This window comes from Pan paniscus, chromosome 10, assembly GCF_029289425.2.
Source record: "Pan paniscus chromosome 10, NHGRI_mPanPan1-v2.0_pri, whole genome shotgun sequence".
Taxonomy (NCBI): Eukaryota; Metazoa; Chordata; class Mammalia; order Primates; family Hominidae; genus Pan; species Pan paniscus.
Genome location: NC_073259.2, coordinates 93,204,929 through 93,222,219, shown reverse-complemented (window position 1 = coordinate 93,222,219; position 17,291 = coordinate 93,204,929). Strand labels below are relative to the sequence as shown.

Genomic DNA, 17,291 nt, shown 5'->3' with positions numbered 1-17,291 from the left:
AAAATGCTTATAATTCTAAAGTAAAAAGTGTCACAAAAGAAATGTTCTGGAGTAAAAATTATAGAAGTTATAGGTTTCTTAATACATTCAATATTTAAACATTTAATACAAAAATATTTGAATATATGTTTATAAAACCAAGAGTTATCTGCAAATCTTCTATTTTATAAAAGAACAAATAGGAAGTATGTTAGTGATGACAGCAGCAGACTGGGAATTAAGAAAATCTGACTTGAAATCGAGTACAATTGTCCTAGGGAATGGAGGAGCTAAGACTAAATAAACCCGCATTCCTGAGAAAGTTGTTGGGCCAGACTAAATTTTTTTCCTGGCTTGGCTAACTTCCTTCCCTGACCAAAGCCAGAAGTCTGAATTTGGCATTGACTTTAGAAGTAGCAAATTTAGAAGTTTCAGTAGATGAGGGCAGGAAAGTGACTTAATTTATGTATAAATAAAAATAGGAATAATGAAGCAAAAATATAGGCTCTGTGGGGAGGTTCTCATATATCTGAAAATTAAAACATGTGATTCAAAATGTGGGAGATTTCTCAAAGAACTGAAAATAGAACTACCATTCGACACAGCAATCCTATTACTGGGTATAAACCCAAAGGAAAATAAATCCTTCTACCAAAAAGACATGCACTCGTATGTACATCGCGGCACTAGTCACAATAGCAGGGACCTGAAATCAACCTAGGTGCTCGTCAGCAGTGGTTTGGATAAAGAAAATGTGGAACATATATACCATGGAATACTATGGAGCCATTAAAATGCATCAAATCAGCCGGGTGCGGTGGCTCATGCCTGTAATCCTAGCACTTTGGGAGGCCAAGGCGGGTGGATTGCCTGAGCTCAGGAGACCAACCTGGGCAACACGGTGAAACCCCGTCTCTACTAAAATACAAAAGAAATTAGCTGGGCGTGGTGGCGTGTGCCTGTAATGCCAGCTACTTGGGAGGATGAGGCAGGAGAATTGCTTGAACCCGGGAGGCAGAGGTTGCAGTGAGAAGAGATAGTGTCACTGCACTTGAGCCTGGGTGACAGAGCAAGACTCTGTCTCAAAAAAAAAAAAAAAAAAAAAAAAGTAAGAAATCATGTCCTTTCCAGCAACATGGAGGCCATTATCTTAAAGCAATTAATGCAGGAACAGAAAACCAAATACCGCATGTTCTCACTTATAAGTGGGAGCTAAACATCAGGTACACATGGACGCAAAGACAGAAACAATAGACCCCAGGAACTACTAGAGTGGGGAGAGAGGGAGGAAACCAGGGGCTGAAAAACGGTACCTGTTTGTTACTATGCTCTTTATCTGGGTGATGAGATCATTTGTAGCCCAAACCTCAGTATCATACACAATTTAACAAAACTGCCCATGTTACCCCTGAATCTAAAATAAAAGTTGGAATTATTTTTAAAATGGTCACTCTTTACTAAGAATCTCACAGACTTGATATTTAATATTAGGTTATCATAATAATATCAATAATAACATTATCCAAGATAGCAGCTAACTATAGGTCACAAATAAAATCTTCATTACCATGTTGGCACTAAATGATATCCTAAATTATATTAATGCAACTAGGAGAAAGGAATAAAAACCAAAATTGATTATGGTTTTCTCAGAGTTTTACCTTATTTTAATAATTAGTCTTTACTTTTTTCCTAAGTATTTTAATTCTAAGTGGTATAAATTTCATGGTTACCTGGTAATCTTTTTTCTCTAACATTTGTATTTTGTTTTGATTTTGCAAGCTTTATTTGTTAAAGAAATTATTACCATTTCCCTTCAGTCACTTGTTTTCTATGTAGAAACCTTGGTCAAGTCACCTATCAATCTCTCAATACTACTGTTTTATCATCTGTAAAATGTTGACAGTCATAATACCTTTCTCAAAGTTTCTGAAAGCACTGAATCAGAGAACGTAAGTAAAACTCTCAGCACAGTACTTAATAATAAATGGAATAAAGAGAACTAATTGTAAACAAGAACAAGAAGGAATGCCATACTTTTAAAATGACTATTGCTAATGATTACATTTTGAGCACTTAATATGTACTTAGATTGTGTTCCAAGATTCTCACAAATAAAATCTATGTAATCCTCACAATACTCCCCATGCCTAAGTACTGTTCGCCTCTTATTTCATAGATGAAAAATAATGAGAAACAGAGAAGTTAAACAACTTCCCAAAGGTCACAGAGCTAATAAACGATAAAGTCAAGATTCAAACTGTGTTGGACTAACTCCAGAATCTACACTAATGTCCATTAAGCTATGCTTGTTCTTATGCAAGTGATGAATATAAATGATGTCAGAGCTCCAAACTAAACAATTAAGACAGAAAAAAAAGAAACTTGACTGCAGATCTTTAAGGCAATAACCGAGAAATTGTTTTGAGTTCTAAGACAATATAGGATATTGAAATCCAAGTAGGTATTACAGGTTGGTAACAAAGGTAAACAAAGACAGGCATCTGAGTCAAAATAAATATAAATAAACAAATAAATAAAATAAGCCAATGTTAAATCTGCAAAGTGTTCAGGCTCTCAGACTTGTCTCATAGGAACAACTGGCTAATAGGTGACACATGGCACATATATGAGGTGACTCTGGGGACAGGCATGGTCAAAGGCTCCTCATACTTGATTAAGTTAAAGATCTAAATCTGGTAGCCAGACAAAAATGGTCAACATTTTATGAACATAGAAAAAATAGAAGAACATCCTGTAAAACATAGACTGTTAAAATGGTATAATATTTTACCTTATATTTTTAATATAATTTGATATTTAATATCAACTATTCCTTGAATTTAAGCATATTTTTAATCATAGACCAACAGAGATATATCTACCATCCTTTCTTGCTACTAATGTTTTTGCTAGGGATGTTCAGAAAAAGCCACAATAAAAATCAAATTTGTAAGAAGAATCATGGAAACCCCATATAGTCAACATTGCAGAGTGGAGATAGAAAGTAATTTTTTTTTAAATTTATACAATGTTACTAAAATAAATGTGGATTTTGGAAAGCAATAGTCAAGCAGTTCTACAGTATGATCCAATTTCAACAAAACCAAGGAAATTATAAGACAGTGTTGGCATACCATTGTGCTGAGATACTGTTCCACATGGAATTATTCAATATGAACCTACAGGAAAATTTAATTTTGATCTTCCTCACTTTTCTGGGGGGCATCAGATGCCCAACCACTAATTTTATTTGATTTTTTTTCTTAAGGAATAAAAGATCTTCCAATGTTCTAAAACTAGATTTGGTGATGGTTATGTAACTGTAAATATAGTAGAGTTCATTGTATTGCACTTTTAAAAGAGGTGCATTTTATAATAAAGTTGTATCTCAAAAGAATTGGGTTCAGGAGGCACTCTCTACTGGGCAGTAGGGGTAAGTTGGGATATTTCTTTGGAAGCTGCACTCTGTGGCATCAGGAAATATCTGTGATTCTCTGAAGTGAATAATTCCAGAGCAGCAGTTAAAGACAACATGGGGTTCAACTTGGCCAGCAATGAACAAATGATTTTGCCTCACTTTTCGTCACTGTTTTCCCCTTAAAAAGAGGGACAAGAATAAACACATTAACTGTTAAAAAAAATCTTCCATATAAAACTGTTTTTGCCAAGCCTATTCCTAAACAAACAACAACAAAAACCTATAGCACATTAGAAAATCTGGTAAATACATAAAACTCATTCAGTGAAATTAATGAAATGCCAAATGTACTTTACTTGGTTCCAAAAGAAAGCAAACGAAACAAAATTCACTTGGGGGAAAGAAAACGAAATCATAGAACATCACATCGTAAAGCTTATGTGGAAATGTTTTATATTCTATAGGCCACTTTGAATTTATCACTACTTTGAACTATTTCTAGCATATTTTATACCAGTACACAATTCAATAAACATATCATACATACATATTATACTATTCTAGATGGTAATGTAGCTTCACATTTAATAGAACAAGATAGGATGCAAGAGAACCTATTAGGATAGATTTATTTTATGAGTCTGAGATATGTGTTAAATTAAAGGATAAAAACACCCTGCTTATCTTTCTTCCTAGGCAGTTCTTTTCTAATGCAACAACATTCCTATTTAATAAACAATATCTGTAGAGTTATTACTGATTTCAGCAGAATTTCTACATTTTTTTAAAAAAGACTGAAATGGTAGAGTTAAGACTATAACAATGAAATATACTCAATGATTAAAACCCAAGCCTTATTTTAAAATGGGAATATATTTTAATTCTATCAAAATATTAATCCATAAATATTTGTTGAAATAATATTGTGTTTTGACATGGATAATGGGCACCAAAATTTTTAAATGTTTTACTATGGAAAATATTTAATATAAAAAAAGAATGTAAAGGAAACCTTTACACACTATCATCTGTTGGTCCAACAATTTCAAAATAATTTCCCACACTTGCTTTATTTATCTTTCTATGTATGTTTTTATTATTAATTTTTTTTTTTTGAGGTGGAGTCTCGCTCTGTCGCCCAGGCTGGAGTGCAGTGGTGCGGTCTTGGCTCACTGCAAGCTCTGCCTCCCGGGTTCACGCCATTCTCCTGCCTCAGCCTCCCAGTAGCTGGGACTACAGGAGCCGGCCACCACGCCCGGCTAATTTTTTGTATTTTTAGTAGAGACAGGGTTTCACCGTGTTAGCCAGGATGGTCTCGATCTTCTGACCTCGTGATCTGTCTGCCTCGGCCTCCCAAAGTGCTGAGATTACAGGCGTGAGCCATCACGCCCAGACTATTGCTATCTACTTTATGGAAAATTCTAGACTCCATGACTTCTACCCCTACATACTTCAGTAGGCATTTCTAGGATGGTGTAAATTTGGTGGTTAACAAATTTTTCTTTAGTTTTAGACATTACAAAACAGAAATGTAAATCAAACTGTTTCCATTTTCAATCATGCTATGAAGATGCCTAAATTTTAAGATTTATTTAAATCTTATAGAAGACAAAATATTGAAAATGTTCATAGGTCCTTTTCATTAAAATATGATTCCATTTTTCTATTAAAATTGCTATCCAAACTATAGGTTAAATTATAAAAAATTTATACTAAAATGAAAATTTAAAACTAAATAAAAATTTTATACTAAAAAAGTAGTACAATTTTTTAGTATAAAAACTAAAAAACATTAATATTAAAAGGAAAGCAGATGGCAAACGTTTTAAGTCATGTTTGCTGCACTGTTTTGCATCATGCTTGCTACTTTATTACATTTAAATATTTCTGTTTAATAATTTAAGTTCATGTTTTTTCTGACTGAACGTTGAAATCAGAGATACAATCAGAACTATCACCACCTAGATGTGCAAATCCCTCACTCCAACAGTGAGTTGGGCAAACTTCAAATATTGTAAAATATTTTAAATTCCAGAGTATAATTTATAGGGCTTAATACAATTTGTGTAAATTGGCAGTAAACAGAATATCATTTCGACATGTGATCACTTCCACTGATACAAGTTAATATATCTGTCACTGTAAAATTTAAATAACATTAATGTCACTGATGATACATCATTATAAAACGTTCATATATAAATAAAAAAATTAAAATTTATGTAAACATTGATACAAATTTTCAATGACTATATCAATATTTCAGCACACTAAATTAGCACTTCAGCTTTAAGAGCCATATTTTGAGTTATTCAAGTATATGTTATACATAATTCTTTATATATATACTTTATGATTAAGAATTAAAAATTTATTGTAAATATAATTCTTTTAATCTTTCTTTATCTTTTTACCTCTCTATGTATCTGTTATTAAGCCATACCTTCAAAGTAACCATCTCTTCTGGGCTGTACCATCTTTGGTGATTTTGGAAGAGACACTTTATTTTCACTGTTTTTGAATAAGGCTAGACGCACAGTGGAATCTAAACAAAACGAATAAGAAAGGAGCAAAGTTCATCTTTGGTTAATTCCTTCTCTAAATGTCCACATATTTCTTATATGGTGGTAGTAAAAAAAATCCACTTTATAAAGCTCTATGAAATTGATGATGATGTTATATTAAGCTTCATAACATGGAAAGGTAGCCAACCATGTACGTATTATTGGTTATCTGATTAAACAAATAGCCAATACTTAAAGAACAGAAATACTCTACTTTTCCATCTAAACTGTGGGGAGATGGGATACAAAAGATGGAAGCAAGACAACTAATGGAATAAGAAACAGGTAGGAAAAGGTTATTTCATTAATTTAACACCTAAAACAGTGGTTTCTCTTTGCCCTAATGTATTTTCAGATAACAAAGATGTATAAATTTTCTCCATATATTCAAAGCCAAGAATATTCAAGATCTATTAATATTACAAAAAATAGATTGTGAATGCAGACTATACATATCAAATTAAGAAACAAGATTTTTAATGTTGTAAATACCAAATTACATATTTTAATTAAATGCTAAAGTAGCAAAAATAAATAGTATTTGCATAGCTATTCTGCAGCATGAGCAACCTGACAATTTCCATTAGTCTTCTAGTAATAATTCATCTTTACTAAGTATGATTTACATTTTTCACAATGATTGTATTTCTCAAGATTAGGGAAAATGTTGGACAATGTTTAGGTACATTTTGTAAGTATTAATATATGTAATCTCAGGTGTTATTAAATGTTTCTTATGAATTCAATATGAACTATCAGTAAGAATAATAAAATCTATGTATATATATTTCATAAAATAAGTATTATATATCATCTAAGTCACTTACAAAAAAAAATGACATGTCAAAGAACAATTAGTCAATGAGGAAAGACATTACCATGGGCTTGCAAACTGTTTGGTGTCTTATAACCATCTCTCTACTCTCTTGCTCTTCTTGCCTTTTTATTTGATCTATGTATTTTCTGACAACATCACAAACAATTCAGCAGACTTGGGTTAGATCCTAGTGCCAAATTTTACTAGTTGTATGACTCTGGAAAAACTGTTCTCACCTTCTGTCTCTTCCTCTGTCCAACAGAAGTAATATTGTCTTTGAAGTACTAGTAGTACTGTACAAATTAATGAGATCATTTGTGTAAAAAAAATCAAGTCCCATGCACACATTCGTGTAGGTTCTCAACAAATAACAGCTAACAGACATAATTATGACATCAACAATGAAACATTTCCAGTTTATATTCTTAGAAAAAAAAACTTACATTCTTCATAAAATTTACTGCAATATATAAAAATACATAGAACCATAATTGGCTCCATTTCATTTAACACAGTGCACTGAACAGAAGCTATGGATATTTTATAAGTTCTTTGGCATTTCCTTGGCCAAATAATAAAACAATCATACTTTCCTCATACTATTATCAAGGTCAAATAATTTAATATGTACAAAATATTTAGAAAGGTTATCTAGCTCAAGTTACTCAAAATAATTTTATTCTCCAAGAGCAATAGTGCTACATTATCAGTCATTCTGATTGCATCAGCATAAATTGATTTAATCTTGAATTAATTCAAATTGCAAAGGGACAATTATAAGAAGTAAGAAACATAGTACTTTTAGATAGAAAAAAAAATCACTTGATTTTGATAGTCCCTGAAAATACCACTGGTAATAATGCAGTATTCTTACCTCAATAAAAAAATGAATAAATAAATAAAAACACAACCCAGTTAAAAAAAAAAAGCCAAGGGATAAGGTAATTGTAAACAGTATAGTTTGTTACACGTTTTTATTCATTATAAAGTCAGTTTTGTACACTTAAGTCTACTCCTCTGTGGTAATCAACAGCAGGTGTAAGTTGCCTTATAAACATAACCTTTGTATCTCCCAGCAATGACTTGCCCAGTGTTGGGGAAATAGGTATTAAATAGATGTTCAAAAATGTTTCAAGAAACCCCTAGGTAAGTAACCATGTCCCTATTATGCATGCATCTCTATACTTAACAGTTTATTATTTCATTTAAATAATATAATTTTAGTTAAGCATTAGAGTATCCATATTATTAAATTCCTTGTACAATCCCTTTTCAACTTCTATAATTCTAATTTATCTCATTGTTTTATTTTAGTATTTTTCTTCTTACATACAAATCTGGTTATTATTACCCATTTTTTGCAGGTGTAAAATAAGGTGTATAGCAGTGCTGTAAAATAAGCTTGAATAACTAGCAATATTTCATAATCTTAAAAGGAGTACTATTTACTAATTTAAATTTTCCCAAATATAAGCATATATTTACATGACTAAAATGCACACACATACTGTAAAATGTATATTAGTGACTTTTATCTAGTTTTTTTTTTTAGTCAATTGACATTCATTGGATATCTACCAGGTGCTAGGCATGGTGGTAGTAGGTCTGAGATGTCAAGAGTGTTTCAGCCCTCAAGGATTTTACTATTCAGATGAATTTTATTATTAATTTTTTGTTGTTGAGAGCATAACACAGTAACATCTGATCAAAATTCTTGTAAAATCTTTCTGAAAATTGATGTGGTAAACAAAATAAATCTTGAATAAACTTCATTTTGGTAGAGTTTTGTCTATACTATTCCCTGCTGGTCCCTCCCCCTTAACATTCTTTAGTTACATTTATTATCATTCTGCAATCTGATGGCTTTGCTATAGCCCATGAGTTGTTTACTTGACATAAAAAATTAGCCTTTTTTTAATGCTGGCTTAATTCCTGGCAGAAAATCCATGTTAGGTCTTCGTCCTATGTTCCTTAAACCTCTTACCAGCTAATCTCCACCAAAATCCCTATACTCAGACCCCATTCTCTCTGAGCACTCTGAGGAGTGCTCCACATCAAAACCAAACACCCACTCCCTTTCTGCATCCACCTCATCTCAGTCTTGCTACCAATTACACTCAGTGTTGTGAGATTATTGACCCTGCATGTTTTCAATAAACCAGTAACTCTCACCTTACACAGGATCTTCTTCACTGCACTACTGAATTCTAAACTTCCCTGGATATCTGCTAAATTTCAACACAGATCACCAAATTCTGAAACTGCTTCTGTGTATGAAGCAACAATAAATACAAACAAACAAACAAATAAAACCCAGAAATACAAGACCAGTCAATATTGGTTCAAGCTTATGCCAATCAAGAGGTTAAAAGCAATTACTCACTAGGAAAAACAACCACCATAACCCAAACATAAACTGTATAAGTAATGATAACTCCTCACAATTTTAGATTTTACCGTGTAGCTTCCAATCAATTCCTCCTCTTCCTTCTCCACCCTCCTCCTCTTTTAATCAGATGGTCTCACTTCTACCAATAGAAGTCATCGATACTAAGTCTCCCCTAGTAGCTGCCCATACCACATCTTTCCTCAGTTTGTTGCCTCTTCATAAATGAGCTTCCTCATATTCTTCCCTCTCTCTGCAACTGATTCCATTACATTCTACTTTCTTAAATTAATTGACCCTCTGCTTTTTGCTGTATTTTCATTTTCATCTTAAATAAATAAAATATTATTGACTCATATCCCTTGACTGATAAAAACATGTACAAAATACAAACAGAAAATATGAAGTGCTTGCTACTGAGCGCTCTAAGGTTTTCTGTGGCAGAAATTTGAATTAAAACTACCATACTTCTTGCAATTGTGCTCCATTTCCTTGAGGATTACTACTTTGCTAGATTGTAGGCCATAATTTATTACATTAATTAATTGTTCTTATTCTCTGACACCCCTCCTGCCATGCTCCCCACTCCCGTAGAGCTAGTTAGTCTCGCAGCAGTTTTATAGACGATGTTGCCCTCTAGTGGCTTAAAAATTTCAAGTTGGCAAGTTGTCTATGTAAGGTATGTATCTCCAAGTATATTTAAAAATTGCTAGTAAATCTTTCAGTGTTTAACCAAATTTAGATATTTAAAACATTGTTTTAACTCATTAGTGAGTAAAAATTTAAATTATGGTCATTATTTGAGACAGATGCAAGTAAGTTAATGGTATATCACAGATCGATTGAATTATAAAACTGGAAAAAGTACTGAACATTTTTTATTCTATAAGAAGAAAACCTGAGGCACAGAATCTTAAATAATTTGCTCACAGATACAAAATGAAATAAGTTCTACATCATCAACTGAACAGAAGATAGACAAAATGTGATGATTAGAAAATATCTCTCAGATTTTCTTTTTCATGCTTTTCACCATTAATCCTCCCTTTAATGTTTCTAATCTGTATATCTGTTGTGAATGAAAAATAGAATGAAAAAAGTGAGAAGAGTATAAAACTTATCACTAAATTTTACATTTCAGCGTTCATGTTTTAAACATAAAATGTTTTGTTTCATTATTCTAATATATTGATAAAAAAAGCAAAACAAAAATGATACATAGAGATACAAAACCTTACACGGTCATAAGAATGCAATTTGGATTATAATCATGTTATTAGAGTAATAGTCCCCATAAATATTATACAATTGTCATTTAGGATTTTAACCTAACCCAAAATGTTAAGTTAAAGATGTGGTCATTAAGTTGGATGTCTGGTTACTTTCTTTCATTTGTTACCCTGTCATGCCCCCTTGTGACTGATAAAAGAGGTTTAATTTTTGCCTGATAATTATCTCTAGTCGTGGCCATTAAAGCAATGATTTTTATGTACTAGCATATATTCCTTACTGAATCCTTTGCTAAAACACTTGCTATGCTGCTTTATAAAAAATGTTCTCACCCCCAACAAAACCCTCAATTACAAGAGTTGGCAAGAAAGACCTATATATTTCCCAGAGACGGAATCATATGGGAAGTCTGACAAGCTAAGCTTTTCCTCTGCTTTCACTACTGGAGGCTATTTATTGCAAACATTACAAATACTTTTAAAAGTGGGCCTAGCAAAATTCCTTGAATACAACTATGTCATAATTATTTGTTGAATATTGGCTGAATCAGTTCTTAAACCACCTCTGATATTTGAACTTGCCCCAGGAGTTTCAGAAATTGTTATTATTCTCAAAACAGTTGTTTAAAGAATGTTTTTGATACTGCTGAAGATGGGTAGAAATAGACATCAAAGCAATAATAGAGTTTATTACACTACCAGATTTACACTACTAGATTCTATATCTAGAGAACTGAAAGAGAATCTCACTATCGTTAAGAGTCTGGAGTTACTATTTCACTGGGTAACCACCACATAGCATTCAGTTCAGAGAAGCCTGATGAACTTAACAGGAGCTTACAAAATGAGAGTGCAGGAGGTAAAAACAAATTAAAAAGCAAGGTGTTTATATTTTCTTTAAAAATGCTTGAAATGTTAATGTTTTAAACCTGAAAAAATTTACTACTCAATAAAAATGTTATCACAAAAAAGTAAAAAAATTAAGATATCACTAATATAACAATAAGGTATGCAAGTTGAACACTTCAGAATATAAAAATGAATCACCAGTAACTTATCAATGGCTAGTCAGTGATGTGCCAATAAATATCAGTTATTCCTTGAAAATCAAAAGCACTTTTGCAACATTTACTTGTTTTAAAATGTTATATTTATATCTGGTTCTTAGAATTTACTGAATTATAATTAAAATATAATTAATAGAAAAAGATAAAAATAGTTTTATGAAATATTTTTTCATATGATTACATAAGCTAGATCTATAGGAAAAGTATACATTTATGGCACTGCTCATGAGTAACTGGTCTTTTCTGGAAACTTTTTACTAACAATAAGAACTTTAGAAAACAAAACTGATGTACAAAAGAAATACATGTTCTTATATTTATATGAGTAAATATTTACAGTTATATATAAAGTTACATGCAATTATTTTAAATAGTTTTAATTAAAGATATCATAGTATCCTGATATTTCTTCTCTGACTCCATATATTAAGTAATTACACTAAAATGATTAGAGGTATCCAAAGAAAAACAAATGATTTAAAGAGTAGCCTTGTAAGTGGGATAGAATAAAAGATGCTTTAGAACATTTCCCAAGTCCTACAAAATCATAAAATATATAAACTTTGCTTTTCCAAGATTCTAAGTTGTGAAGTTTTCATAGCTAAAATCCATTGAACTGATAAATTTATATAATTTATTGAATAATCAAGCAATTTAAAAGCACACAAAAGACTAAGGAGTGAAACAGATACTCTTTAGAGTCAACATTTGCCAAAATGAACCAGTTTTAAAACAACTTATAATTCTCAGTACACAATAGCTAGAACAATCAGTAGCAAAGTATATAAGAAAGAGCCGAAAAAAGTAAAAATAGTGTTTAAGAGTATAAATCATTCAATGGCATAGCATAATTTTCTCATAAGTTTTATTTTTTTTCAGAGTATCTTAGACATAGTCATCTGTGAATTGATTACTGTTCTTATTAAATATAATTTATAAAATATATTTTAAAGAAATTATCTTCAATTTTCCATACACAGTTATTATTCAAAGAGCACTAATTACTCACCTATTTTTTTCTTCAGTTTCTTCGATTTCATTTTCTGTGCCCTCTTCAACATTTGCTGAGCAGTAGAAATATCCTTAAAGCCCCTATTAAAAGATTAAATATAATAAAGGTAAAACAAATATCCAGATCATATTTAGATATGCATATAAAAATAGACATGCATATCTGAATTATAGCATACTAAAATAAATGTGAATTCCCATTTAAGAAACTAAATTGGATGGACAATTTATAAAAAACTAATATAGGTATTCTTAAAATCTTGAAAAGTATCTGTCTTGGACTTTCAGCAATCTCTCAATTTTTTAATTTATTAGTGTCAAATTGACTACATACCATTCTTCTGAAATTTTTTTTTCTTTTTCAGATTTTAGCAAACTCTTTCTACTGGTCTTTGATTCAGGTGTCCAGGAAGAAGTTTTATTTTCTGATCTGGCAATAGAAAAAAACCACTTTTAACTGAATCAACACAAGTATATCAGCACTTTTTAAAACTACAAACTGTTTATGTTGTCTCAAACTTGGAAATAAAATCTAAGTTAGCAAAAAACATTATCTTGAAAGGCAATAAAAGTCTGCCATTAATTTAAAATGTTTACATTTCAATTACTTGAAGCATATTTCAATCCCTTTGTGAAAAGTAACACAGCACTGGAATTTTTAGTCTAATCATTATCTGTACCTATATAGTATTTAAAGATCCACTTGTTTACAATAATTAATTACGTTGTTTCCCTGACATATAAATTTTGTAGTTGCTTTAATGTACCTACTTCATTCATTTTCCTTGCACTGAAAACTCTTCATGACCATGATGTTTTTAACACTAAATATTCTGTTTTCTAAACAAGTAAATTCACATCTAGTTTTATAATTGTACTACTTTTGTATGATATGTAATACTGTTGTCATTCACAAGTTGATTCTCTAAAACAGTAGTTTAGCTTACCTGCTATTAAATTGTGTGTGTTCTGAAGAAGACAAATTTTCTTTGTCATTACATAACCATGCTTGAGCTGGATTACTTGGTAAATTAAATGAAGTATCATCCCATTTTAAGTTTCCAGGAATCTTTTCACAAAAAAAGTAAATAAGTGTGAAGTAAAATAAAAAATCCTAGCATTTATGTTGTATTATTTTACATGCATATTACCAAATAGCCTCCTAAGGGAAACTCATTATAAAATTAAAATTATAATAAAATGAAATTTATGTAATATATTATACATGTCCTTTGTTGTAGTGGTGGAAATTATGCTTTTTGGGATAGCTCTCATATAGAAAATGATTAATTGCAAAGATCTTTAAAAATCTCAGAAAACTAAAACTTCAAAGATTATCAAATAAATAACAGATATTGCAGTCCATTGACCTCTGACTGAAAATCTTCAGCTGTTGCCCTCTTAATGCATATTTTTGTATTTTTAAAGTGCTGTCAACTAGTGATTTTAGTCTACTGCCAAATATGCAGCTGAAGCATATCATTTTTTTTCTTTTGCTACTGTGAAATAAAGTGTTGAAAGAAATCCAAAATAAAGAAAAAAAGGAGCAAATGAAAGAAAAGCTACATGAAAAATTACATCTGGGGATAAGGAGGAAGTCAGAGGCTTCTAAAAGTAATTATGTTTTTCAAGTCAATAAATTGTATTATTAATCACTGCAACATAGCATAACCTTAAGAAATGAGCAAAGATCGAGGACTCAGAAGTTTCCATGACATGTTACCTTTGGCCAATGCAGCTGGTTTGAAAGAAGCAGTGTTTGTGAAGGGAAGCGGGTGGAATCTAATGCTAGCCATTCTTCTTCTAAGGCAGCCTGCACAAATAATATTAAAATGTATGTAATTTAGCTTACATAACTTTTACAATGTTTCTTTTAATTCATCTTATAGACTACAAATGTTGACAAAGTATATCAGAATTTTTATTTACAGGAAATTTTCTACTTACTATTGTGAGATGATATTCATCTGTTTAATGAAAACATGCTAAAAATGGGATAAGACTTTTCATCCCTAAGTTTTGGATAAAGTGAAAACTTGATATTTGAATGCTCTAAAAAATGAGGTGCAGACTCTTCAGTGTATTTAACTGTTTATAACTATGACTCTGAGCCAAATCTAGATGGAACTGAGTAAAGTCATTTTTTTAGCTCTTACAGTACAGACATCACTATTGAAAATTTATAGTATTTTAATATGTTAGTGTCAATTTTTCTATAAACAGTCTATAAACCAGCTTTTTCTTAAATTTTTTTATTTTCACAAATTTTCTGAATAGAGTAAAAAACCACATTTTGTGGCAATGAATTAAACAATACAAGGAACATGGTCCCTGATTTATATTCTCTAATTCAACTGTTCAAATAACAAAATTATAAATTTAAGCCCAAATTTGGAAATTCCTGTTTTAAACTCCCTCTCTTAAGACATATTTCTCCAATTTATGGAATTTCCAAATTTACTCTATCTTTCCACAATGGAACCTGCTAATTATATTAGTGTTGTATAATTTAGGATGTAATTATCTGATTTTTACTTGATTGAATATATAATATGGCTTAGAATTAATTTCTATGTTTCTGTATTTTTTTGGGGGAAAAAAGATGCTTAGAATACCAATTTTTTTTAAAAAGGTTGTAAAATAATCAAACATTTTATGATTTAAAACTAGAATAATTTATTCTGAGGGGATGTAAATGCAATTTTTCATTTACACAATTACAGTGTGTCTTGACTGCCTTTTGAAAGACCATTGGAAAGGCAGGCCTAGGACATATTGACTACAGGCAGGTAGTGCAATGACAGAATTTCACTTAATGAAATTTAGTCTTAGGATACCTAACCAAACTTGCACCATTTGAATGTTATGTAAATAGTGTGCCTCTATTCAGTTGCTAGACAGATCAATTGTTAAATTTCTTCTAGGTAGCGAATATTAACATATACATATATATATATCTCATAGTTATATATGGTTTAATATATATTTGGTTGAAGAATTGCTATTTGTCAGTTACATGAGAGGAATAAATTCAAGAGCTCTTTTGCACAACATGGTGACTATAGTTAATAACAATATAGTATATTCTTGAAAATCATTAAGAGAATACATTTTAAGCATTCTCACCACAAAAAAATGTTAACTATGTGAGGTAACGCACATGTTAATAAGCTCAATTTAGCCTTTCTACAATGTATACATATTTCAAAATGTCATGTTTTACACAATAAACATATACAATTTTTATTTGTCAATTAAAAATTCAAATTTCAGTATTTGTAAATAATTCAATATTTGTTAAAAAATGCGTTATTGGAAAAAGAGAGAGGCAGAGAGAGACAAAGCTCTCTCACCAGAGCCATGAGTATTCCTCCTTCTCATCCTCACAGAAAGAAAAGGGTTGAAAATGGCAGTCTAGAAACAATGGCTACAGTTCAGGGAGACTCTAAAATAAAAGGAAACACATATGCTTTGGTACTTTTGGAAAATTACAGAAAAAAAAGATACGGCCATTTATTTCTAATGTATTTAAGCCATTTATGTTGATTGCTTGTTAAATCAGGCTAGTAACTCAGTAAACTCCCACTGATTTATACAATCAGAATTCTCTCTTTAGCTCATCATGAATGACAAATAAATCTAATGACTTTTCTGTTAAAATAAGGTGGGGATGGAAATTTTTATTTGATGTAAAATTGTAAACAGGATTTAGAACTTAGAGTTTTTTTGTTTTTTCTTTTCAATGACAAGGGAAAATCCAGTCATATCTCAGGGAAGATCAAGGGCCACTATATCAGCTATAATTGAATTAGTATTTTTATTCTGCTGAAAACTGCTAAATTGATGAGAAAATGTGAAGGAGACAATATTACAAAGGCAACATGCCACCTGAGGAGTGGTTATGGAAAACGACCAGCACTGTCAGGCAAGTTGCCTGACTCTTACACTGATTTTATACAAACAGCCTTTTTAAAATTTTTGTTTTCTTAAACACCTGCCAAACCATCTACTTTTTATATTCTCTAGAAATCCAGCTGTTTTCTCTCTTCAGCAGGACAAGATCCCACAAAGCACAATAAACTTCTTTGCCACATCATAGAGATGTTGATAGAGTGCTCTTCCTTGGAAAGGCTACATAAAGTCTGGATAAAATTGACATTTTCTAATTAATATCCAAAAGTACAGAAAACTTTGAAAATAGCTTTTTTTGGCTGAATAGAAAGTTTATAGAAACTTTTATAGAATCCCAGAACAATTATTTAACTACTATCTCTTAGAAATTTCTAGAAGCATAAAGAGAAGGTTGTATATAAAATGTTAAAGATGCTTTTGGTAATTATATAATCACAACCAAAAATATGTTACCAAGACAACGAATTTATATGTATTCAAGCTTATTAATATCAAATAGATTTGGCATTACCTAGTATGCTGAGGGAAATAAAATCTCAAAATGTCAGGAGGAATTGGCTAGGAGTTATAAATATATCACTGTTTTTTTAAATGTATGTTAATATATCATGCTTACCACTGCAAATTTATACAAATTTCAGTTGTTGCTTAATAAAGCCTTCTACTCACATAGACCAATGGAACAGAACAGAGACCTGAGAAATAACACCACACATCTACAACCATCTGATTTTCAGCAAACCTGACAAAAATAAGCAATGGGAAAAAGATCTCCTGTTCAATAAATGGTGCTGAGAAAACTGGCTAGCCATATGCAGAAAACTGAAACTGGACAACTTCCTTACACCTTATACAAAAACTAACTCAAGCTGGATTAAAGACGTAAATATGAAACCTCGAATCAT

General features: G+C 31.0%; 1 protein-coding gene across 6 annotated transcripts in view; it reads right to left on the bottom strand.

Moving 5' to 3' along the window:
- The window catches only part of LRRIQ1 (leucine rich repeats and IQ motif containing 1), a 229,911-nt gene that overhangs the window by 93,024 nt on the left and 119,596 nt on the right, over positions 1-17,291 (bottom strand). For all 6 annotated transcript variants that reach the window (XM_055095956.1, XM_055095957.1, XM_055095960.1 and 3 more), the window contains 5 exons: positions 14,198-14,287; positions 13,422-13,543; positions 12,809-12,904; positions 12,473-12,555; positions 5,844-5,945 (listed from right to left, as the gene is read on the bottom strand). In XM_055095956.1, the coding sequence (XP_054951931.1) occupies positions 5,844-5,945; positions 12,473-12,555; positions 12,809-12,904; positions 13,422-13,543; positions 14,198-14,287 (493 nt within the window). The remainder of the gene's footprint in view (positions 1-5,843; positions 5,946-12,472; positions 12,556-12,808; positions 12,905-13,421; positions 13,544-14,197; positions 14,288-17,291) is intronic.